At 37.1% G+C, this 27,334-nt stretch overlaps 1 protein-coding gene across 3 annotated transcripts in view; it reads left to right on the top strand.

Moving 5' to 3' along the window:
• The window catches only part of LOC124383134 (coiled-coil domain-containing protein 148-like), a 77,622-nt gene that overhangs the window by 32,393 nt on the left and 17,895 nt on the right, over positions 1 to 27,334 (top strand). For all 3 annotated transcript variants that reach the window (XM_046845526.1, XM_046845527.1, XM_046845528.1), the window contains 2 exons: positions 10,130 to 10,336; positions 25,085 to 25,225. In XM_046845526.1, the coding sequence (XP_046701482.1) occupies positions 10,130 to 10,336; positions 25,085 to 25,225 (348 nt within the window). The remainder of the gene's footprint in view (positions 1 to 10,129; positions 10,337 to 25,084; positions 25,226 to 27,334) is intronic.

The raw sequence follows: 27,334 nt of genomic DNA, 5'->3' as shown, positions 1-27,334 counted from the left end.
CTAATGAGATTTGTGCACTTTTAAGGGAAAACTGACCTATTTTTTTTCTTTCTTTGTCAATCATGTTTCATAATCTCTTAAACAGTAGTCGTTTTCTCTCATCTATTTCCTTTCTTCAGAATTTTTCAGGAAACGTTACAGTTTTTCAAGACTAATCTCAATGTACAAACCCAATTCCAAAAAAGGTTGGTACACGTACAAATTGTGAATAAAAAAGTGCAATAGAATACAGATAAAATAGCAAATGTGGAAAGTGAGACATTTTGAAATGTCATGCCAAATATTGGCTCATTTTGGATTTCATGAGAGCTACACATTTCAAAAAAGTTGAGAGCTACACATTCCAAAAAAGTTGGGACAGGTGGCAATAAGAGGCCGGATAAGGAACATATAAGGAACAGCTGGCGGACCAATTTGCAACTTATTAGGTCAATTGGCAACATGATTGGGTATAAAAAGAGCCTCTCAGAGTGGAAGTGTCTATTAGAAGTCAAGATGGGCAGAGGATCACCAATTCCCCCAATGCTGCGGCGAAAAATAGTGGAGCAATATCAGAAAGGAGTTTCTCAGAGAAAAATTGCAAAGAGTTTGAAGTTATCATCATCTACAGTGCAAAATATCATCCAAAGATTCAGAGAATCTGGAACAATCTCTGTGCGTAAGGGTCAAGGCTGTAAAACCATACTGGATGCCCGTGATCATCGGGCCTTTAGACGGCACTGGATCACATACAGGAATGCTACTGTAATGGAAATCACAACATGGGCTCAGGAATACTTCCAGAAAACATTGTCAGTGAACACATTTCACCGTGCCTTTCGCCGTTGCCGTCGCCGTTGTCATGTTAAGTGCTCAGTTCAGAAACCTGCATCTCTGATGGTATGGGGTTGCATGAGTGCATGTGGCATGGGCAGCTTACACATCTGGAAAGGCACCATCAATGCTGAAAAGTATATCCAAGTTCTAGAACAACATATGCTTCCATCCAGACGTCGTCTCTTTCAGGGAAGACCTTGCATTTTCCAACATTACAATGCCAGACCACATTCTGCATCAATTACAACATCATGGCTTGGTAGAAGAAGGATCAGGGTACTGAAATGGCCAGTCTGCAGTCCAGATCTTTCACCCATAAAAAAACATTTGCCGCATCATAAAGAGGAAGATGCGACAAAGAATACCTAAGATAGTTGAGCAACTAGAAGCCTGTATTAGACAAGAATGGGACAATATTCCTATTCCTAAACTTGTGCAACTTGTCACCTCAGTACCTGGACGTTTGCAGACTGTTATAAAAAGAAGAGGGGATGCCACACAGTGGTAAACATGGCCTTGTCACAACTTTTTTGAGATGTGTTGATGCCATGAAATTCAAAATCAATATTTCCTTTAAAATAATACATTTTCTCAGTTTAAACATGTTTTTATTCACAATTTGTGTCACAGTGTCCCAACTTTTTTGGAATTAGGTTTGTAACCTAATCTGAAGGGCATGAATGATACACACACACACACACACACACACACACACACACACACACACACACACACACACACACACACACACACTCAACCATTTTGAACTACATTTCCTTCTACTTAGAAAAGAACAGAAATCCTGTTCAGTTCATTAAAACTGTTTTATACATTAGGATGTTTAGGACTTTTAAATAATAAGGGGATGATTCACAGTACATACTGTAAAAAGCAACCCAGAGCTTCTTACGGCAAAAACAGAAACAGAAGGTTCTTAAATGGTCAAGTCAGTCACCTGAACTCAAAACGACTGAGCAAGCTTTTTAGATACTAAAGGCCAAACTAAAGGCAAAAATACCCTCGAACAAACAGCAAATTAAGACTGCTGAAGTATACTTTTACCTGCCAAACCATTTTAAGTAAAGACACTTTGTGTTTGGTGATGTCCCTGTGTTCCAGATTGTAGGCAGTCACTGACTGCATAGATTTTGCATCAAAAAGGGAAAAATAACGCTTATGTTTATAATTGTTTTAGTTTGGTAAACTATTTCTGAGTCTATGAAATTGGATGAACTATGAAGAAATATGAAAATATGCCAAAGTAGGGAATATACAGATTAAAAAAAGAATACAGATATAAGTACAGTGTACAAGGAAGCATGCATGCATGCAAAAAAAACCTATATATAGATATCACAACAATCAAATAGAGTAAGTTTCACAGTGGGGGTTAGACACCGTTTCAGAGTGTTAAAAGAAGCAGTTTTAAGAAAATTTGATGCCTGGCATGACACAAAATATCACCTTTTTGGAGACATCATATCTATCACACTGGACACACACACACAATTAGCATGACAGCAACCTATCAACTTGCAGCAAGTCCATCACTTGGTAATGTGTGTTATGTTAAAGATGGGGTTGGCTAAGCTCTGTAAACAGCAGGAAAACTTGCATTCTAGTGTCCTCGCCTGAGGCACATGTACACATATGTTTTTCAGGAGTGTCTTTGGAGACAACACAGAAAAGAGAATTTTGTTTGGATTTCTAGAACAGCTAGTGAAATTTGGTAACATCTACCTACATCTTTATGGAGACCGGTTTTATATATTGTCAATCGATATAACAGGATTTCCTTGGTGGCAGAAGTTCTAATGAACTACAGCCCCTCCATACAAACCACTGATCGTTTCTGTAAAGTAAAATGAGATAATGAAGTGAGATAAAGATTGGCATAAAGATGAACTATCCAAATATAATTACACTTGTAGCATGGAGCCTCATTTTCACTGCATGCTAATAGTCTTGGCATTGGAATAATTGAACAGGTGCTCTCAAAGGTTGGGATTTCAAATCCTGAAGCTGCTACAGCAAATCATGGCAAAATCTGCCTGGAGGGAATGACTGGACTCTTCCCCTGTCAGAGCAATACTAGCCATATTCTCATGTGACATCTCATCTCATGTATGGGGAAGAGGGTAGATAGCATTTTCCTCTGAGTGTGTTAGTCTACCAGTCTATGTTAGACTGGATGGGAATAGGCAGGTGACCATAATGGAGAGAAAATGTGGATAAAATAGCACAAAATTGTGTGTTTACAGTGTTCTTACTGTAGTGTTAAATAAAACAGGTTTCAGAGGGTATTAGTCTCGTCTTTCAAGGGTGCCTGTCTCATTGAGCAATATTTTAACCTTGGCAATCATTGTGTCCCTACATACATCATAACTAACTAACAATAACACACAATATCAATTGTTTATTGTGCTGAACATTTTAGCCCACTCAGTATCAATAATTCAATAATATTTCAATAATTTATAAAAATATTACTAACTATATAATTTATTGGACAGCATGGGAGCACTGTAAGAAGCTGCATTAGCATTACAATGTCTTGAACTTTTTTACAATAAGCAGATATGTCTAGCTATAGTGTGGCAGAGTGACAATCCCAAGAAAACTGGGTAGCTGCATTTCACACTTAAGCTTTGGAGTCAATCCACTTCTTAATACCATTTTACTACCCAACGGCTGTAGAAACCTAAAAATTGAATATAGAATATATAGACAGATATCTCATGCAGTGAAATTGAATTCTATTACCAATGCAATATCCCCAATAAACACAATTCCACAGTGAATACCTTTGACTGCAGCCACAGCTGCACCACATACATCATCTCTAGCAGAGGTGTGTGTTCCCTTTCAGGAACTCGAACTGCGTCACAATGCTTTGAGAACACATCCATGTTGCTCACGGTCTGAATCACGTGTAAAATCCGGCCAACGGCAAGAAGCAATGTCACCGGCGGGGTGACGTCACGACCAGGAAGCTACAAAATGCGCATGCAATGGAGCCGACACTAGCTTCTGTTTGTTCAGGTAAGGAATTTACCTTGCCTTTACTCAGAGAGTAAAGAAAGCACACTCTCAAGCAGGTCGTGTCTCAGATCAGTTCCGAGGACTGGTTTGTCATGATAGATCTAAAGGATGCATACTTCCACATATCTATCCTTCCTGCTCACAGGTTTGCTTTTGGGGGCGAAGCTTACCAATATCGGGTCCTCCCGTTCGGCCTGGTGCTCTCACTCCGCACCTTCACAAAATGCATGGATGCGGCTTTGACCCCACTAAGGCTTCAGGGCATCCGCATTCTGAACTATATCGACGATTGGTCGAAATAAGCTCGATCGGAGCTTCTGGCAGTCCGGCATCGAGATGTCGTTCTCTCGTTTATGATGGGGTTAAAACTAAACACCAAGAAGAGTGTTCTTTTTCCAGTACAGGAAACCACCTTCTTAGGGACGGTGTGGGACTCGACCGTTATGCAGGCACAGCTGTATCCCCTTCGGATAGAAGCTATCCTCACAACAGTCAAGAGACTGAGAGATGGTCAGTCACTCACTGTAAAGCAGTTTCAGAGACTGCTGGGACTCATGGCAGCAGCTTCCAGTGTGATTCCACTTGGCCTCCTGCATATGAGACCCCTCCAGTGTTGGCTCAGAGACAGAGGGTTCTCCTGAAAGAGCAATCCACTCCATACTATCAAGGTCTTGCAGCGAACCCTTCAAGCCTTTGATATGTGGAAAGAACCTGCGTTCCTGTCTCAGGGCCCCATCCCGGGAGCTCCTTGTCATTGCATAATGCTAACAATGGATGCATCCCTCACCGGGGCGGGGCGGTCATGAGTGCGCTCTGCCCAAGGCCAGTGGAACAAGCTCTGCTGGTCCGTACGGACAACACATCAGTGGTCTCTTACATCAACCATCAGGGGGGTCTCCAATCTCGCCCCCTGTACAGGCTGGCATGGCGGATCCTCCTGTGGTTCGTGAGAGAAAACAAAAAAGTATAAATTGTCCATAAAAAAGCTTAACAACTGTTGTCCAACCTTCAAGTATAACTGAGACCAAATCAATTTCTTCTCATTCAGCCAATCGTGGAATGAAAAAATGCTCAGACTCAATCAAGTCAAGTCAAGTCAGGTTTATTTGTATAGCGCTTTTCACAACAGACATTGTCTCAAAGCAGCTTTACACAAATCAACAGTTAAGGTGAACGGTGTGAATTTGTCCCTGATGAGCAAGCCGTGGCGACTGTGGCAAGGAAAAACTCCCTTAGATGTTATGAGGAAGAAACCTTGAGAGGAACCAGACTCAAAAGGGGAACCCATCCTCATTTTGGGTGACATCAAGAGTTGATCACGTCAATCAATGGACAAGAATATTTCGACCTGTTCGGATGCCTGCTAAGGGGCCTTAGAGTGGCCAAATCCCAGTCTGATTGTTAATAGCAACAGCTTTGACCAGCATAGGTGCTGATGCTGAAGACCTTACGTCAAATACCTTTGAACCTGGTAACAGTCTTTAATGTGACTCAGGAGAAAGAGTGATTTGTTCACTTTCTATTGGAATTTCTATTCAAGGCATCACAAAATCTCTGTAGGTTATGTACAGGAAACAGTAGTAAATAGTTTACCTTTCTACACTCTTCTAGTCTGAGTCATTCGTTCTTTTATCAAGTGACTCCTTATGACACTCCCTACGTGACACACTATGCAGTGCACTACACAGAAAATAGAAGTGAGTAATTAATCTTATGAGTCCTCTGGTCCGAGTCGTTTGTCCTTTTGACACGTGACTCCCATAGACGCCATGAAGATGATTAAAGGATTAAAAGAACAAAATGAACTAAATGACTCAAAAAGATTTGTTTATTTTGATGAATGGGATTCAAAGAACCAAGACACTAAAGCAATTCGATCTTCCTATTGAATTTAATAAATATTCACGGGCAAAAAATATTTAGAGGCAAGTGATTCTGTTGGAGTTTCTGATGGCCAATAACTCCTGGACATGACACAGGAAAACACACTGCAGCATGATATGCAAAACCACACATTCACACACTCATTCATACTTAAGACCATCTGCTGCCATATTTCGGTAAGAGGAAGCCCAGCCCAAGAGAATACACGGACATCAACAAGAGCTCAGTATTGAGCCATGGATGCTGGAGTGTAAACAATGCTTCAGTACTTATTATAAGATTGTGGCATCTTCTAGGACTATCACACACAAAATAGAACTTCTTAGTCTAAGGTATGAAACATAGTCACGTGAACAGGACATGATTTAAGAAGGATATATGCAATGCTCTATTGATTAGAGTATCATAGAAGACAGCTGCTTTTTAAATGATACAAGATTTACACTGGATTGCATGTGCTGCCCAAAAATGTTGTCTACCTATAAAGCTGACATCGAATTGGAATGCAATGAAAGAAAGCAGACTTTAAAATATAGTAGAATGCATACAAACCAGCCAGAATCTGAAGCCTGCTGCCTGCTAGATCGGTTAAGCATGGATCGGCTTAGATTATTAGTATACCTTTTGATCATTTGAAGTACATGACCTTAGATTAATTTTATATAAAGTTTAATAATGAGCTGTTATTCATCTCTATTTAGGCATTTTGTGTGGGTTTTTTAATTGAACTCACCTTCATAATGATTTTAACAATTCAACCACATTTAGATTATAAATCAGGGGCTGAAAAACGACATGCAGATGGTTAGCATTGGCGAGGCACCGTGCCTGGCCTGCCTCTGAACTGCTGCCCATTCAGCGCTTTGAAGTGAGGCAAACATTCTCCATCATAAAAGTTTCTGAAGCCCAAATTAGGCCTACCTGGAGCTAAGTTTCTCACTCACTCACCTGTTATTGCACAGCTTGAAAGAGAACATGTTAAAGGGTTGAAAACACTGCTAAAAGCCCTGTCTCTCTTTCACACTGATTCCTTTGTTAGCTTTGATTTCAAATTTTTAAGTCCTTGGGGAAAAGAAGAGAGAAAAAGAATGGCTGCCTAAAATGAATTGTTGACAATGACTGACTTCAAAGGCTCAGACTGTGTTTTTGGCCTCAGTTTTCCTCTGTGGGAAATAATTGGAGATGTGCATTTCATTGAATGTTGCTAAATGAATGCACTTGTGATGGAAAACACTTGTTAACGGATGTTCATGGACAAAATTAGTATATTGAGCGTAAATGGAAAAACACTCATATATGCTATAATAAAAACATTTTAATATTTGGCTACTAAAATATTCATGGAGCCTTGTTAATTAGCCTAAAAGCTTTCACTGCAGGTTTAACTGTGTTTTATATATAAAGTAGTCTATAATGCCGTATTCAAATTAAACAATTATACAGAGTTAAACCGGTCAAAACCATTCAGTATGCATTGTGCTTAAAGCTCTATGTTTATCGGCAAATGCATAGATTTAAGGTACTATATGTGATAGGTTTTTGTAAATGTTCAAAGGTATATTCTTCAGAAAATACAGAATCAACTGAATATACAGACATCTGAGCATAAGATTTTCATGTGCTTTTTAAACATCCCATTCCCATCCATTGCTACCCATTGGCATTGTCACCCTGGAACAGGTTCGGATCTTCTAGATCAAGTAATGGGAAAAGACATCCAATACCATTGTTTGATGTTTTGTTGCCTTAATTATTCGTTCATTCATTCATGCATTCATGCATTCATGCATTCTATCTTTCATGAGGAAGCCCGTGTGAGCATGTCAAGAATGTGCAAAACACTGCACAGGAATTTACCTGAGTTTAGAACTAAAACAAGGAATCATAAGCTACCTACTGTATCACCATTTACTACAGACTGTGTACATTAAATGTAAAATCCAGTCAGATACTACTGGCAGATTTCTTTTTTACGCATTTAACACTTATGTAACGTAAAGTTTCACAATGAGCAATCTTTTTCTTCATAAATGTCTAAAAGTATAAAGTACATTAGAGTACAAAATGTGCAAAACATCCTCATCAGCTTACTGAATGTAATAGCAATATGTAATGTAAAATCTGGGCAGAGATGTTGTGTGTGATGTGCTTGCCATGTTATCTAGTAAAGCCTTTTGCAACCTTGTGAGAGACTTCCATCTGGCAATGAAAACGATTTCAGTACGTTCATTCTTTTTTTTGTTAGGGCATTAAGGGCTATGTAACAGAAAAATAATAAAATAAAGTAGCTGGGAAAATATTCTTATAATTATATCAGTATTAATCAAACATTATTTTAGTTTAGCGATTACAGTGGAGCCCCATCATAACCTGTATTTTTTTTTATACAAATGTGTTGCTGAATTTGTTGAAATAAACCTTCTCATATAAACAGTAATAGGTGAATAAAAGCTAGTAAAATTGACATCAAAAGCAATACATTTATTGTTTGTACTTAGGTTTGTTGTTTGTTTTTAATATTTACTTACACATAGCATGTCTTGTAGAAGCACATAAGTCTTTGTTACATTTGCATATATATATATATATATATATATATATATATATATATATATATATATATATATATATATATATATATACATGACTTGAAAGATTTTGAAAGTCAAAGCTGAACAAATGGCTGTTTAGGTCATGGTCGCGTGCGAATCTGACTGAGGGGCTGTGTTAGTCCGCCCCTAGTGGTGAGTGCATTAGGCTTTATTTACCTGTCAAACACATCAAGCTAATTTACAAAAAGATCAAGGGACTCTAGAAGGCTCTAGGGATCATTAATTTTACAAAATGGCTATTTTCATCATCATAACCTCACTCATTTTGCTCCATGACAGTTGTGTCTGGGCACATACACATTTTTTCTTACTATATTTCCACTGACATAATGATTACTTTCACTGCTAATTTATTAACCTATGTTTACATTAAAACTCAAACCTAATGTTAAACTCAACCCCCACTGCTCACCTGCAAACACACGCAATCTAACAAATATTTCTCTAAGTGTGTGTCTGACAATAAGCAGGTAATGATGATAGACATCTTTAAGCATTTTGGGTACCTGCACTTATATTCATGCTTTTGCTCTGGCGCATATGTGAAGGTGTGTTACTTCTTCAAACTGTCTCCGTCTTAATGAAGCCAGGCAGCTGCATAATGCCTCCTATCCTGCAGTTCTGCACTAATGCCCTCTCCTTTTACTCTTACTTTTACTCCTGGAATGTGTCTTGCATTGCTAATAGTAATGCTGACTTACTTTTCCATGATTGCCTTATTGCCTACTTTTTTATAGTGACACACACACACACACACACACACACACACACACACACACACACACAGAAACACACACGCACACACAGTCTTACCTCCTTGATTTATATACATTTCACCTCTCTTCTTTTCAACTGTTAACCGTGTTAAAATAAACGGACTACATACCAAATGGGGTCCAAGTCATCTCACCCTATGTCCAAGATGAGTTTCAGTCATCTTACCCCATGTCCAAGATATATGTTTGTCATCTCACCCCATGTCCGAGTTGACTTTGTAATCTCACCCCATGTCTAAGATAAGTCTGAGTGATCTCATCCCCATTGTCCAACATGAGTATGTCATTTTACTCCTATTGTCTAAGATTAATCTGTAATCTCACCCCATCTTCCAAGCTGAGTTTAAATTATCTCACCCCATGTTTAAGATGAGTTTAAATCAGGGTTGTCCAATCTTTTACACAAAGGACCAGTGTGGGTACAGGTTTTCATACCAAATTCTGTTTAAATCTAATGATTTTCATTGTCAGTGACTCTCAGGTGTGGCACTTTCTTGGTTGGACTGAAAACCTGTACCCTTACAGGTTCTTTGTAAAATAGATTGGACACCTCTGGTTTAATTAATCTCGTAGCCTAGCTGAGTTTTAAAGTTGAGTCTAAGTCATCTCACCCCAATTTCCAAATGATTGTCTATGTCATCTTCACAATAAATGTAAGTCATTGTTGAAGTTGAATCTTAAGTTTTAAGCCCAGAAAATGTGTTTTCTATCCCGCCTTTTTAAGTCGATTTTACATTGTCTCACTTCACACCCAGGACACGTTTCCACATTCAAGAGATCCAAGTAATCTTTTACTCATGTCCACATTGAAAATAAATAATAAGTTCAAGTTGGATCTAAATGAATCTTTTTTGCTTCTCCAAGTTAAGTCTTAGTCCTTTCCCTTTTAAACTCATCAAATTTAGGTGATTTCTCCTGCATTTCCAAGTCCACAGCCCTCAATTTAGGTCAAAAAAGGACCAAGTCAATTAAAGGTGTGTTTGTGTGTGTGGTTTTCAGAATGTCCATGAGCGTGCCTGGGACTGGTACAGGTTCAGCATGGAGCATGAGAGGCAGCTGTTGGAGAGTTGGCACAGGGAGCAGACGTTTCTGCAGCTGCGGACTCTGCAGTTGCTGGAGGATGCCAGAGTCATTTATGATGAAGAGCAGAGCCTGCAGAGTGACAGAGTACACCAGCAACACATCTGTGCCCAGCTTAGACTAAAGGTAACACACAGACCATCACATTAATTTACAATACACTCACCTCCTTCTACATGGCACACAAAGGGAATTTTAAAGAAATGAAATTAGATCCTGTGACTTTTATATGTCCGTTATACAAGTTTACCAATTATTTCATTTCATAAAAACAAAGGGGAGAAGTCATCAGCACTTATTCCCGAGCACAGCTATGTTCGAATCCATGTGTGTATTGTGTAACGCTACTCCAGATGGCATTATAAACAGCACAATCAATCATTATGATTTGAGAGTGTGTATCTAATTCATCCGCCTCACAGATCTTAACTGAGGCTGGAGTGGATAAAGATGTGTGGCCATCTGCTGTGATGGTGCCTGCAGTTTCCAGTTGAAATATGGCAGCTCCTAGTCCACACGAAGCAAACAATGTGTGTCAATCTTGTACTGGTAGTGCATAAAACCCTTAATGATATGTGCATGTGAAATCTACAGCCTGCAACTCAAAAGCAGAGCTAAGAATACAACTACATAAACTAATGCTTGATATGTTTTATTCAACCTCGTCTACTGTTATTAAAAAAGTCTTATTCAAATAATGGAATAAATAATCATAATAACTGTTATTACTCTATGTGCTTTATACAGGTTAATGAGGCAGGATGCTAGTCGTGTAAACTGGTGTTAATGTGTTTACTTAGGGCAACCCATGAATCATTGTCCATAGCAGTGGTGGGCTGTGCATTTCACACCAAGGTCTTCAGTGGTGTTCTACCTGTGTCCTACCTATGACACCATGGCTGTAAAAACTATGAATATTACAAAGAAATGCACAGACAGGTGTCAAATGCAGTGAGAATAAATGCTATTACTAAAGCATGAAACAAAAAAAAAACATAATTCAAAACGTCTCATTTCAATGCAGCCACAGCTGTGCAGCTCTCATACATAATCTGTATCCGAAAGAGATATATATATGTACACTGACCAGGCATAACATTATGATCACCTGTCTAATATTGTGTTGGTCAGTAGCTCATCTGATGGACCACGCTCTCCACGTGCATCAATGACCGTGTTGCCAGTTCACCACTGTTCCTTCCTTGGACCACTTTTGATAAATACTGACCAGTGCAGACCAGGAACATCCCACAAAAGCTGTAGATTTGGAGATACTCTGACCCAGTTGTCTAATCATTACAAATTGGTCCTGGTCAAACTCGCTCAAATCCTAACGCTATCCCATTTTTCCTGCTTCTAACACATCAACTTTTCGGACAAACAGTTTAGTTGCTGCCTAATATATCCCACCCACTAACAGGTACCATGATGAAAAAACAGTGCTATTCAATTCAACGGTTGGTATAATGTTAAGCCTGGTTGATTTGTAAATATATATATATATATATATATATATATATATATATATATATATATATATATATATATATATATATATATATATATATTTATTTATTTTTTACACCAAGGTCTTCAGTGGTGTTCTACCTGTGTCCTATATATTGCTTAGGTTAGTCTTTACTAAGCCGTTAATTCATTAATTGTTTCACAAGTCATGTTTTTCTGGGGGGTTTTTCCACTTTGTTTTTATTTTTTAACAAACCACCTTTTTGGGAGGGGGGAATGTAAACTATAGATGCAGATTTTCAAATGGCAAATTCAAGTTAGGTGTTTTTGGTTTGTTCATATTGGTTAAAACAATTTTGTTTTGCTATTCAGAGGGATCATGCTCTTAACCTAGTGGAGAAGTATGGACTTAAATTCTCGTAAAAAATGTGAAATCCTTATACATTCAAATTAATGAAACCAAACGCATCTTTAGGTATGTGCAAGTGTATTTATTTCCCTCTTTTATTTTTGTAATCAATGTTTTATAATCATTGTTTTCATCCTCGTGATAACATCCTTTGCGCAACACTGAGAGTTTCACTGTTATTTCAGATTTTTATCTCATCCATCTAACATTATATCCAGACCTCACTTATTTCAGCAATCCTAAACAATTATTGCGGGTTTTTTTTTTTTAATACAGTAGATCGGATTTGGTGTTCCTCATGTGTCTTTTCTAAGACTGTCTTATATTACAAAACTTTTTGATTCTAATAAAACACAACACTGCTATCATCTTCTTTTCTCAGTCCAAGGCTACAGATCTGCACACTTGTCCTAGTACAAATAACCTTCAAGTCATAAAAGAAGCTGCGGAATCTTGTTCGTTTATTTATGTTAATATAAGTACAGAGAAGAGATACTCTGACTTTTGTAGTCGCTGAAAAGATGGAGTTAACTTGCTGGACAATTAAAACCCATAATTTGGATCTAAAATTTGAACAGTTCTTTATCCGATTAATTTCCTCTGAGGCTTCTTTTGTGAGTGATTGCTTTAATATCATTTGTTTCACTGAGACATGAATGAAACCTGATGTATAGTATATGACTAGAGCAAGATTCTACACAGAGGTCTAAAAAATGTTAACAGGGTCTATATTATGTCATGTGATTTGATTTGTCATGTGATTGATTGATTTGTAATTTGGCTTGAGATCACATAAAGTGTACCTCTAGGTTTCTTTGGAGACTTATACATTAATCTCTACACTTTTGCTGATCCTTAATTCTGCTCCAGGATCCAAGAGTGGTTAGAAGCCTCCTTGAATTCTGCATCTGTTTTTAACTAATACAGTAAAAGAGCTATTACCCAAAATTGAGCAGCTAATAATTACATATAATTAACATGTTCTGATTTTGATTGGAGTACCCATAGCTTGCCAATTATATAAGATATCTAATTCGAAACTATAAATTGCTTAATTCGAAACCTAAAATTTAAGTCTTTATTGCTTCACTTAGTCACTGATAAATTGTCTTTCTGTGTCCAGGATTTATTATTAGACTGAGACTGGCCTGTGGGTTAACACAGTAGAGCATATGATGTTAGGCTTGAGAAACAAATGTCATCAGACTCGTGTTCGGTTTAAATTATACAGGTAAGAGTGATATTTATGAGTTAGCAAACAAAAAGAGCATTCCCGTAGACTCTTTATTAGGATGATTCCTGCTTAAATATCTTTCTGTAAAAGATATGTATAAACAATTAAATAAACATCCTAAAAACTTTATTCCTGACCATAAACATAAAATCCTAACCCTATCATGGGACTTATAGTCAATCTGCTCTCACTGACTATCCTGTTAACACATTTACTATGGTTTAACTTTGTATTATAAAATTGCAGAAGAATAATGATCTCAATAAGGATCACACTGCTCTTCTTTTCAAGGTTTCTTCCTTATTTCCTTTTAGTGAGTTTTCCCCTTGACAGTGATGCATCTGGCTTGCTTATTAAGTGAGTATATAAGCAGTATGCAGTGTGCAGTATGCAGTATATAAGGGTTTTTGTAACCACAAAAAGCACCCATAAAAATGAATCTGAATTAATTTGAAATGCATTTAAATGAGTACGCTGATCATGCACAGTACTTTTTCTTTGTTAAACATGTCACAACATGCACTGATTACTTACTGCAAAAAAATACATACTGCTTGGTAGCCATTTTATTCAATATTAACAAAAATAGAATGTTGCAACAAGAGTATAATGTTGTCCAATAAAGACGCTCACATTTGAGCCCTATTTGAATCCTGTTGTCTGCCCATAATAGACCCGTCTCATCTCCATGTATTGGCTACCAATTAAATGTAAATATACTGATTATAAAATCCTGCTGTTGACATATAAAACATGGTTCAGTTAATTCCCTTTTAATTAAATTAATTAGTGACCTTTTATCTTCCTCCATGTTTACTGTGAATACAAATTTACACAAATTTAGATTGCATGTCTGTTGTGAGATAAAATTTACTGCAAGGCACTTTGATGCAGAGCCCTAATATTATGAAACAAATGTCAGAAATTCAGCATAAAGTCCAGTGTCTTGGGCATTCATCTGGGTATTTGGATACATTCTAATTGGATGCAGTTTCTTGTAGGTTTATTCAATTATCTTATATATATATATATAAATATATATAAATATATATATATATATATATATATACACAGTGAGGAAAATAAGTATTTGAACACCCCGCTATTTTGCAAGTTCTCCCACTTAGAAATCATGGAGGGGTCTGAAATTGTCATCGTAGGTGCATGTCCACTGTGAGAGACATAATCTAAAAAAAAAAATCCAGAAATCACAATGTATAATTTTTTAACTATTTATTTGTATGATACAGCTGCAAATAAGTGTTTGAACACCTCAGAAGGTCAATGTTAATATTTGGTACAGTAGCCTTTGTTTGCAATTACAGAGGTCAAAGCGTTTCCTGTAGTTTTCACCAGGTTTGCACACACTGCAGGAGGGATTTTGGCCCACTCCTCCACACAGATCTTCTCTAGATCAGTCGGGTTTCTGGCCTGTCGCTAAGAAACACGGAGTTTGAGCTCCCTCCAAAGATTCTCTATTGGGTTTAGGTCTGGAGACTGGCTAGGCCATGCCAGAACCTTGACATGCTTCTTACAGAGCCACTCCTTGGTTATCCTGGCTGTGTGCTTCGGGTCATTGTCATGTTGGAAGACCCAGCCTCGACCCATCTTCAATGCTTTAACTGAGGGAAGGAGGTTGTTCCCCAAAATCTTGCAATACATGGCCCCGGTCATCCTCTCTTTAATACAGTGCAGTCGCCCTGTCCCATGTGCAGAAAAACACCCCCAAAGCATGATGCTACCACCCCCATGCTTCACAGTAGTGATGGTGTTCTTGGGATGGTACTCATCATTGTGGAATTATGACCCAAAAATTCTATTTTGGTCTCATCTGACCACATGACTTTCTCCCATGACTCCTCTGGATCATCCAAATGGTCATTGGCAAACTTAAGACGTGCCTGGACATGTGCTGGTTTAAGCAGGGGAACCTTCCGTGCCATGCATGATTTCAAACCATGACGTCTTAGTGTATTACCAAAAGTAACCTTGGAAATGGTGGTCCCAGCTCTTTTCAGGTCATTGACCAGCTTCTCCCGTGTAGTTCTGGGCTGATTTCTCACCTTCCTTAGGATCATTGAGACCCCACGGTGAGATCTTGCATGGAGCCCCAGTCCGAGGAGATTGACAGTCATGTTTAGCTTCTTCCATTTTCTAATGATTGCTCCAACAGTGGACCATTTTTCACCAAGCTGCTTGGCAATTTCCCCGTAGCCCTTTTCAGCCTTGTGGAGGTGTACAATTTTGATTCTAGTGTCTTTGGACAGCTCTTTGGTCTTGGCCATGTTAGTAGTTGGATTCTTACTGATTGTATGGGGTGGACAGGTGTCTTTATGCAGCTAACGACCTCAAACAGGTGCATCTAATTTAGGATAATAAATGTAGTGGAGGTGGACATTTTAAAGGCAGACTAACAGGTCTTTGAGGGTCAGAATTCTAGCTGATAGACAGGTGTTCAAATACTTATTTGCAGCTGTATCATACAAATAAATAGGTTAAAAATCATATATTGTGATTTCTGGATTTTTTTTTTTAGATTATGTCTCTCACAGTCGACACCTACGATGACAATTTCAGACCCTTCCATGATTTCTAAGTGGGAGAACTTGCAAAATAGCAGGGTGTTCAAATACTTATTTTCCTCACTGTTTATATATATATATATATATATATATATATATATATATATATATATATATATATATATATATATATTACCACAATTTTTACCTGAAGACATTGTTCAGATGTTTTATTTCAAAATATTTGTCAGTTTGTGTCCTTAAAATGCTCCTAATTTCATATAGAAATGTAGAATTAGTAGCGAAGGATTGCAGCAATAACACAGAAAAGCGTCTGATTGAGTATCAATACTGATTTATGTGTTGTATTTTTGTAATATATAATGAATTCGAATCGTCTAAATTGTCTGTCTTTAGTTTTGTGGTGGAGTTATTTTGGTTAACTTGGTGAAGTGTTATGTAACTATATTGTAAGACCAACCTGGAACTACTTTAGCTTACAGCTATAGCATTATTATTCAGAGCAATTTACAATTATCTGAGCAGATGAGAGTTAAGGGCCGTGCTTAGTAGCTCAACAGTGACCGCGTGGTGGTGTTTTTATTGACCTTCTGATCAAAAATATCGATGTTTCCTCAGAGTCTTTTTTTTTTACCTTTTTAATCTTCTATGGTTGATCATTTTTTGCACCAGCTGTGCTGGCTGATAGAGGGCTGATGTTTTTGGCCTTAGGTATGCATCCTGGCGAGATTATGCATTCAGGATGAGATGGGTGGCATGGAGCAGATGTTTAGAGTGAAGGGACAATCTATTATTGTTTAAGCTGCCTAAAGCTGTGCTATCTCTCTTAGGTTCTGATTTTCAAACTGATTTCTTTTTGTTTTGGTTGCTTTGTTTTCGTTGAGTGTCTTCAAATTACACATACATACTTTATTTAGGCATAATGCCAATAATAAAAATAAATGAATTTGTGTAAGTGCTGTCATGGAGCTGTTGCTGTAGTGGTAAAGTTCACCTATCTGGTTCAGAATGTTTCTTTTTCAAAAAGATATTCAAAACTTCCTTTTTCTAATGCTCTTATTCTGCTTATTCTTCTAGCCTCGGGGTCATAATGTTTAGTTCTTTAGTATTTATGAACACTGTCCGCAACTCTGTATTTAAGTGGTACCAGATCGTCCCTTTTTGTAAGAGGAGAATTATTTCTCTTCCACAGCATGCAATAATTTAAATACTCTAATATAACTCTGCATTACCTCTCCATTCACTCTACATTACCTCTCAATTCACACTACATTACCTCTCCATTCACACTCAGGCTCAGTCTTTGAGCATCTTCTTTGATTCAACCAATTCTTTTTGGTATTTCTGTATTTTTTTTGTTTCCTTTTTTCTCAATCAATATTTAAGATGCACCCATTATGCATGCCTCTCTTATATCTCATATCTGATTTTGATTGTTACAAATGACTTTATTCAAACATTACAAATGAGTTCCAATTAAATACACATTGTATTTTTTATAAGAAAGGCAAAGCTGTTTGTACTGTTTTGATTTCTCACACATTTGCTAACAGCAGCAATACAGGTGCAGTAGCACATTGATCTCAACAAGCAAAAGCCATTTATCACATTTGTGTGGCTAGGGTAAAGCTCTGACAGGGCTATATCCACATTCTCAAATAGTGCACATGTGACTTCACAGTCATTACCAGGTCGTAACTTGAGGTCCTCGAAGCTGAAGAGCAAAGGTGACCAAACATTTTAAACGGGCCAGAAATCAAACTTGATTGAGTTTGATTGAGCTTGATGGATTGAGTTGCCTAATTCATGTCTGTAGCCTAGCTGATCATTGTGTGATGATTTATTTCTTTTTCTTGAAAGGATTAATGAAAAGATCAGAGCAATTTGCGCTCAAATGGAACCCCAGGTTATTCATTGATCATTGAATTTCAAACATTGTCTTTAGTATCCTTGAATAGTATAGCATTACAAATGAACCCCACTGGGAAAGAACACTAACCAGTTTTTAGTTTTAAGATAGTAATAGTCACAGTAAAGTTTCAAATACAGTTGGATGGAAATTTAGATCCCTAATGAGCAAGCCAGTGGTGACAAAAATCCCCAAGATGACACAAAGTAGAAACCTTGACAAGAAGTTTTAAAAGGATGTTTGAATAAAATTTCAGCTGTCTGATTGGAGCTGTTTGCTTGAAACCGAGTATCTCTCATCCTGTCGTCGCACATCTGAGACAAAAATAATAGTAATGAAGAAGAATTTTGTATTGCAATGCCACTCAAGATACCTAGAGATTTAGGAAAAATCTGTGTGTGTGTGTGTGTGTGTGTGTGTGTGTGTGCATGCAGCAGAATGTGAAAAGAAGCTGCTGCTGTAACTGTTCCTGCATTTGCAAATATAGATTTTATTAGTAGCAAAGTATTAATGCTGAAAATACAGCAAGACTGAACAGCAAAGCAGAAATACCAGCACAGTGTGTGGTATTTCAATTCATTTTGTTACCCAATTATTTTTATAGCACATGTCATTGGACAATGGACATTATGACAAAGTGGGTTTACAGATGTTAAAAAAAAAAAAAAAAAAAGGTATCCCTCTTACTGCATCCCTATAAATGTATCACTAATGAGCAAGCAAGAGGCAAAGGTAGTGGGGGAAGAACTGTTTGTATGCAGTCCAAAGACAATCTTCATGGCTTCCAAATAGTACCATCCATGGCAATCACATCTGTGAGCTATTGTCTGTGGCAGCAAAAGGTGTTCAATTGATAAAATCCAGTAGGGCAACAGGATAGACCAGACAGTTTTAGAGAGCAGAAGGGTAAAGACAGGGTCATTGGCATCTCAAGAGCCCATAGAGAGAGAGAGAGAGAGAGAGAGAGAGAGAGAGAGAGAGAGAGACCTGTAATCTGCTATGATATTTGTGTATAATGGGGAAGAAGTGTCTATTAAACCAATTTAGTATTTCTCCAAGACTCTCCATCATTTGAATCTTTTATACATTCATTTCTAGTTTATTGCCTTCTGTTTTTTTTTTTTTTTTTTTACTTTGAGTTGTTTGGTTTTGTAATACTCTTTTAACAACCTGGATGTGAAATAACGGAACAACCAACAGAGCATAATCCATAATGTGACTTCATCCAACATTTTGGCTCCAATCTGAGAAGTATATATGGAGCACTATGTGATGTTCAAAAGAAAAATTAGGAGTCAGACACATACCATTGCAGAACAATCATTGTTTTACTGGACTGTCTGAATATGTTGCTCTAGTTTGTATCATATCATTTATGATTTGTGCAAATGGCCCAAAATTGGACATTTCTCTCTGATAAAAGCCTACTTTAGGGCATTGATCATATTTGTTATTGTTCGATTTTTCTCATTTTTCTTTGCTTGATTAAATGAATAGACTAAATTAATGAATAAATAATGATCCTTTTTGTGTGTACTCAGAAAAAATAGAAAGCCATTTTCTTCTTTTCTGCTTAATCATAATGAAGGAACAATGATGTCATTGTATTCACATTTTGTTTTCCAATTGTTTCAATTTTTCAAAATGACTCAAAACAAAATACATGGACCCAATTGAAAGACTGCTGCCTGGATGTGGATCAAGCAAAGTATTTCCATAAATTCTCCAATAGATGACCGTAGTTTTGTGGCTCTAGAATTATAAACTTAAACCAGCACTGTGTCTATAGCAGTTTTCTTTTGTATAAAATCCAATCGAATGCCTTAATATAAATGATTTAACAGCAGGAAGCTCATCAGCCCAGATACTAACTACAGGACTATAGACATTCTATGATTGTGTATGATTAAGTCACATAGAAAAACAGAAGAAGAAAATTATTTACAAGTCATTTAACAGATGCTGCTTTCGAGCATATGCAAGCAATTGAAAAGCAAGTAACTGCAAGGCATCATAACAAAAGACAAAAGACAAATGCTAGTTGGTACAAGTGTCAGAGCACACTGCTGGTGCCAAAAAGGCAGTTTCAAACAGAGGCATGAACAACAAAAGACAGTCAGAAATGAAAAGGACAATTGAAATCCCAAATGCATGAAGAATAATACTAAAAAACACACTGAATACATAATACAAGCAATACAAAAGGCAATCAGTGCAAAAGATTATTCCTTCCTTTGTAAAAGAAATGGAGACTGTTGGAGGAGGTGTTCAGGGTGTATGTGGAAGCTCATTCCACCACTGAAGCATCAAGATCTTGTTTTACAGCGTGATGAGACCAGGTGTATAGATTTGAACCAGGCTTCATAAGTAATGTGCTTCACAGCCACCTGAAATGCAAAGAAAAGAGTTTTGAATTAGATTTATTATTGGCTACAACATGAAAGGCAGTAGAATACTACAGTAAGGAGGTCACATAATAAAACCTGAGAAGGTTATGAACCCAGTAAGAAAAGAATTATAGATGCTCACGGGAGACCAGCAAGTCAAGATTTGCAGTAATTAAGTCTGAAAATGACTAGGGTTTTATATAAGAAATGTCATATCCTTCTCATGCTTTAAAAGAAAATTTGTTTTAGAGCTCAGAGAAATGAGGCATCTGAGCAACTTGGGAAGTGAAATTAAGTGTGTGGTATTAGCTTAGCAGTGAGACTTAATTACGCCTGACACCACAGCCCAGTGATTTTTGGACCCAAGACCAAGACCTGACCCCTGAGGCACTGCATCAACACATACATACATACATACATACATACATACATACATACATACATACATAAAAGAGAATGACATCATTCAAAAATTTCAGTGTCTATTTTATTTTTAGCCACTTACAATGAACTCAGCATGTTGCTATTTCATAAAATGACCTAGAATACCTACTGCATGCACTTTCCCTTTTACAGCATGGGCAATTCACTGCCCGACCTCCAGAGGTCACCCTGTCACATTTTTTGGGATTTCTTCATCGGTGCATCTTTGTATTTAGCATTTATTAGAACTTTAAAAGTGGTGTATTTTCCCTTTATAGTTCCTTAACATTTGTCCTCCTTTTACGTATTTGTATTGTTTTGCATCATTATGAATTATTACAATAATCACTGAATCATGATTTACAGTATTAAAGGCAAAGTTAACGCATTTGTGAACACAACAAACCCATTTGTTTTCCTGAATCATCAGGTGGTGATAGAATATGAAAAAAGTTACTAAACGTTTAATATTCCCCCCAATTTGCACCATAAAATGTGAAACACCTTTTTATGGAACAGCGGTGAGAAGACACTTGATGAAAGGCACGTGGCAGACAGCAAATGTTGTTCTGTGTGATAAAAACTAATATCACCCTGAGAACACAGTTCACACAGTGAAATATGGTGGTGGCAGCATCGTTTTAAGGAAATGATTTTCATTAATTGCGTCTTATTAAGGGAACATCAAAAGGTTGATGGAATCGGGTTCAAACACAGTTTGAATGGAGCCAAATATCTGTTTCAGTTGGGATTGGGGTGAAGATTCACTCTCTAAGAGGCAGAGCTTGGGCAATTTTGCCAACAAGAATGACACCGGACACAGAAACTTTTCTCTATGTGGTCAAAAGTTTGTGTACACCAAACACCTGTGTGTTTTTTTTCTCGCTTTCTCTGAGAAGGGTTTTCCCTAGACATTGAAGTGTGACCATGGGTGCTTAATCTGTTTAATATACTGTTTATTCATTTATAAATGAGGTCAAGTGATCATGTTTGTTATTCAGACAGTTCTCCAGTCTATCCCCAAAAAAAAATTAACCACTCAGGCCACTTGAGTTCCTCTTCAAACTTGACATGCCATGTCTTCATTGAGCTTTGTGCTCAGGGACCTCGCTTAGTTCTAGTAAAGGAACTGCATCCAAAGACAATCTATGCGAGCACAACATATGATGTAATGATCGGCTTTCCACATCTGTACATTAGGCCATTTAGTGTTTATCAACTTCAGCCTGAACCTGAAAGTAAAAGAAAACACTGCAGTAAATAGGTTTTCACAGCAGGGGATAATTATAATGAGCTGAATTAACATTTTTTTCTTCTAAAAGATTTCTAAATTAGAGGCGGAGGCATGTTTAGGAGTGAGTGTGTGCATGTGTAAAGTTGGTGCGACATTATTCTGGTTCCTATCATCAGGCGCTGTTGTCTTATCTGGGCCAGAGAGGAGTGTGATTGATAGTGCAATTATTGGGCTAGTTACCCTCTCCATGCTTTCCCTCCCTTTAGCTATGAGTTTTCTGCTTTAGCTTTTTTTTCTGCCAGAGCACAACAAAAAACCTGTATCTGTAAAACAGAAATTACATAAAGAATCACTGTGGTAAAATGAGTATTGATCTGATGAAATGCCCTTTGTTAACATCCATAGGTGATGTGGGTTGTGTTTAAGATTGTGGTGTTTGTGTGTAGTTTTTCTTCTCCTTCGTTGGCTCAGTTCGTGTCTCGTTTGCTGACTATCAGAGCGTCACTCTGTGCACTGTGGCACATGTGCAACGGCTTCGCAAATGTGTGTTTGATGGCAATCTGTTGCTGAGAATACATCAAGCTTTTTCTCAGTGGATGTGTGAAATGGCTGCATCTCTCATCAGAGCCCCTGAACAGATTGCTCCGTCTGCTTCCTCGCACTGCTATTAAGAAGCAGCGCTCTGTCTCATACACCGGCATGAGAAAGATGCCGATGAATTGATAGAGCCAGAGAGTTTACTTATAAACTAATTAGGCATGTGCAAAAGATACATTTGCATATTATCTTAAATGCCTATCCTTTTGCCATAATTTACCTAAAATATTATAATATTGCATTTCGTGAAAAAAATAAATAGCAAGGCCATTCGTTTTCCACCTACTGCCATTGATCGAATACATTATTTCGTAATATAACTTAAGTCACTGAATCAGCCAGAAGAAAACCATAGACACAGTAGACTCTCATTTTTCACAATCTAACATTATTTAATTATTTATTAAATAAATAGAATGGATGTAGCACATTAACAACTCTGTAGAGATCCAGGGAAGGTGTGATAAACTGTGGAACAATATTTGATAGTGAGAGAACAGTGGTGAGAAAAAGACTGCTGAAAGTTTGCTAAAAAAGACACAATGCAGACAATCGAATGTATTTCTATGTGGTGAAAAGTGACTTAGGACATGGGGAAGCATGGTGATGGCAGCATCATTATAAGAGAATGCTGTTCTTTAACAGCAAATGGAGGGTTTTTTTGTTTTTTTTGACAACCTGTTTTATTTGTCACCCAGATGAGGATGGGTTCCTTTTGAGTCTGTTTTCTCTCAATGTTTCTTCCTCATACATTCTCAACTAGTTATTCCTTATCATTGTTGCCACTGGTTTTGCTCATTAGGGATAAACATATAGGCACTAATTATTGATAGCTAAATTAATATTTAATCTGTTTAATTGTGTTAAGCTGATTTAAGGCATTATTCATTTTTAAATGTTGAGCTGAGATTGGATTGAAGATTCAATTTCCAGCAGTCCGAGCTTTGGCAATTTTGTCTTCTGGCTGTTGGTATTTGGTTTTTTGATTGAGAAACATTTGAAGGAGCCTTTGTGTCTCACTGAGTGGCATATCAGAAATGATATACATTTTAAGAACAATTTGTTGTTTCTCATACACTCTGAGGAAACCGTATCTCTATATTTAGGTGTTTGTAGTTTTCTAAATGGAGTAAAACAAGAAGCAACAAGGTTGTTGTCAATTGTATTATTTGTAATGAGGACTGTTGTATTAACTGTGTATGGTTAATCATGCTTACAGACATTTTAGATCCCAATGTTCTTGTAAAAAAGATGTTACAGAAAAGCATAACACACATTACATACAGTATATAAGCAGTTTTAAAAGTTAATTTATTAGATTTTAGCCATAGACAGTGATTCAGTATGGCAGCCAAGGGGTGTTTTTGTACAGAATGACATCATCATCGTTATTAAGGACTAATATATTCACTGCCAGGCAAACTTTTTTGGTTTAACTTCAAGAAATGTGTTAAAATTAAAATAGAAACGTTTATATCTGTCAGTTATAGTGCCAGAAGTTGCTCATTGTTCGTGCAATGTGTCAGTCGCCTGATAGCGCCTAATAATCTTTTTCTAACGTGCTAATCACTTAGGGAAATGGAAATATTTTTCCTTCCAAAAGAAGTGTGGCTGTAGTCACGCTGGGCCATCGATCTCTCTTTGTACTTCCCTGGCAGGATGTGTAATAAAAACAGTTGATATTCCTGCCTTGTCCTGCTGTCTGTTTAAACACAGGAGCACAGTTAATGGAAATGTGTAACATGAATTAACACGTGTGAACGTCGCCACTGACCCATTCCATTATTGTGAAGCCCCTGACCTGTTAAACCAAATCCACTTTCGACGAAAGGGGAGGTGTTAAATCTTTCTGTGGAACCCCAGGGATGAGGATGCTCCGGCTACAAAGGTGTTAATGTGTGTGTGTTTGAGGAAGTGTGTGGAGATTTACAAAACTGTGCTGATGGAAATCAGTTTGTAAGTTTGAAACTCACTGCTTCAGTGCTTCCCACATTACTAGGAGACAGCTGCTAAACCCACCTGCCATTCACTTGGCGTTTATGTGTGTATTCCATTTAAAGTGTATAAAATAGCATGTGTGTGTGTGTGTGTGTGTGTGTGTGTGTGTGTGTGTGTGTATTTGTGTAGTTTTCTTTTGCTTTCACAGTTCAGCCTAAAATTTAGAGAAATTGGTTCCAGAGCGATCCTGTAGCTCCATAATGTTTAAATAAGATACAATATTTTATTTACTGTCAATACTCTTTACATTTAATAAAATGTAATTTAGCTTACAGGCCAACAGCAGGACGTTTGTTTTTCCTCATCAAATAATATATACGTATTCATTTACATTGTTTCTTCACTATGGCCTGTTTGATTTTATTTAGACACATTTAATTGTATTAGGTTGAAACTTTGCTGATGATACATCACCTCTCATGGTTAATGAACAAGAGCATGGTGCTGTGTAGTCAGATCTCACACTGGTGAAGGGATAAAGGAGAATTTACACACATGCTCTGCAGAAAAAGAAAGAACTGAGGTCCCAAACTGAACACACCAACAAGCTAGATCACTTGTACCCTGGAGTAGCATTTTGGGATAGAAAATAATTCTCTACAGTAAGTAATGGTATTTGGGTATTGTGTGTGTGTCTGTGTGTGTGTGTGTCTGTGTCTGTGTGTGTGTGTAGATGCAGCAGTGGCGTGAGCAACAGGAAGAGGTGGCTCAGATGGAGGCGGCTGTAGCTGAACACTGGCAGGAAGAGGAGAAGGAAAGACAGAGAGAGGAGCAAAAGAGAGAACATGCAAGGAGGACCAGACAGAAACAACAAGTATGAACACACACACACACACACACACACACACACACACACACACTGGGGTTTTAGAATTCTCTTATAAAGGGCTCCTAAGGGTCATTTAAAGAGCTTTGGATGCACCCATTTAATTTTTTATAACCTTCCCATCTCTCCTGTGGTCTTGCCATTATTAATATTTGAAATCCATTTCATATTACTGCTTTAAATCTCACATGTGGTCGTTTAAGCTCTGAATTTAGGAATTGTTATTTGCTTTGGCCAAAGTTTTGCCAAACAGTAATGAAACTGATAAGTCTTCCGAGCAGTGCTTATCCTGAGAAATAGCAAGATTAATGGTATTTTTTATCACATTGGGGTTTTTTTTCTATGTAGCTCATAGTAAGGACGGGGAGAAATTCTGGTGAGTGTGTAAAGCAGGCAAAATGTGGCTAGTGAATACGGTTTTCTTATCTGAACTTCATATAATTCATGTGTACACTTATTTATTAATTTAAGTTCAAAATCTAAACATAAAAGGTTAAAAGGTAATAGTCTATTATAATAATAATCTATTATAAATGGGGATTTTCTTGTCAAGGTTGCCTACTAAGTCTTGGGATATTTGCTATTTGCACTTGAAACAGAAGATTCATCATCAGTTAAGGTTTTCTTATACCTGTTACTTGCCATAACACACTACTCATCAAATATTTGATGGTACAGTAAAAACAGGCAATGTAAATTTATTTTGTAGAGAACTGGTTGGAAAACCAGGATTAGCCTAGTTTTGGTTTAAGACTAGGAAGCAAGAATTCACAAAGTGTGAGTGAACATTTGGTTTATTTTAGAGATTTTATAAATGGTTGCCAGGTGTATGGGTCATAACAAAGAATATGTGACATGGTTTGTAGGGTATAGGATGTTTGTGAATTTTGGGATATAGAGTTAGGGTGATTAGTCACTGTGCTAGTTGTGGTTGTGGATTCTTGTAATGAAATTTTAATATGGGAGAAGGCTGATACATGACTTTTGGAAAACACATCCACTATTTATATTTCATTGTTTCCCAATCTGTAAAAGATGTATGTGTTTACCAGTATTTAAAATGAACCGGTCCAATTGAATTTACCCATGCATTAATGCATTAATTCTTCCTACTAATGTTACCATTGTAAAGCATTCATACAGAAAATATAATGATAAAGAAGCTCTGAGTAAAGTCGTAATGGATTTTGGATAAATAGATTAGTCTTCTCACTTCTCACATCCAAGGTCTATTACGAAAATGAATGTCTTGCCAAGGATCAATTTTTTCCCACCTGCCTGCTGGTGTAAGCCTTGTGCAAATTTTTTAGCCGGTGTAAAAATGTCCTTGATTCAAATTGCACACTGTAAGAGTAGGAAAAAAAAGTGGTCTGGCGTGAAATATTTAAAGCTTAGCCCTTTACATTCAAATATCATACACCTTTGTAAGATTGTTATTTACTGATTTCTGTAATACGCAATTTTATATATGATTGGCTCCAATTATTTTCTAGCACATGCAGCACATTGGATTGCAAACAGATCCATCTCAGCTACTCACTGGGAAAGTAGAAGTATTCATTATTGGAAATGGTTTTTATAGTGGTTTTGTTTGATCTGCCACGTTTCTTATTTTATTTTTATTTGCACTTCAGATTAGATTTTGGAGTTCCATGACAACAGCCATTGCTTTCTCAGCCAATGAGTGAGATATCTGTGTAAATAAAAGTCTTAGTGTAGAGTATATGTGTTTTGACAGGTCTTATTGGAAGCATCTCTTCCTACAATAAACCAGCAAACTTAATTTTAAATATTACCATAGAATAATTGCATTGGAAAATCCCCAAATGCTTTTTGTGCTGTGACTTCTATTTTGACATCTTCTATGTATTTTGACATCAATTTTTATATATATATATATATATATATATATATATATATATATATATATATATATATATATATATATATATATTGTCCTTTACTTGTTTCTGTATGAAGAATTGATGCTTATGGCATTGACAAGGACTTTTCGTCCAGACCTTCTACTTCTAGTACTACTACTACTATCCAGTTTCCTACTACTAGTACTACTACGTCTACAACCAAATTTCCTAC

Source organism: Silurus meridionalis, chromosome 3 (assembly GCF_014805685.1).
Source record: "Silurus meridionalis isolate SWU-2019-XX chromosome 3, ASM1480568v1, whole genome shotgun sequence".
Classification (NCBI taxonomy): domain Eukaryota; kingdom Metazoa; phylum Chordata; class Actinopteri; order Siluriformes; family Siluridae; genus Silurus; species Silurus meridionalis.
This window is presented reverse-complemented; position numbering and strand designations above follow the sequence as displayed.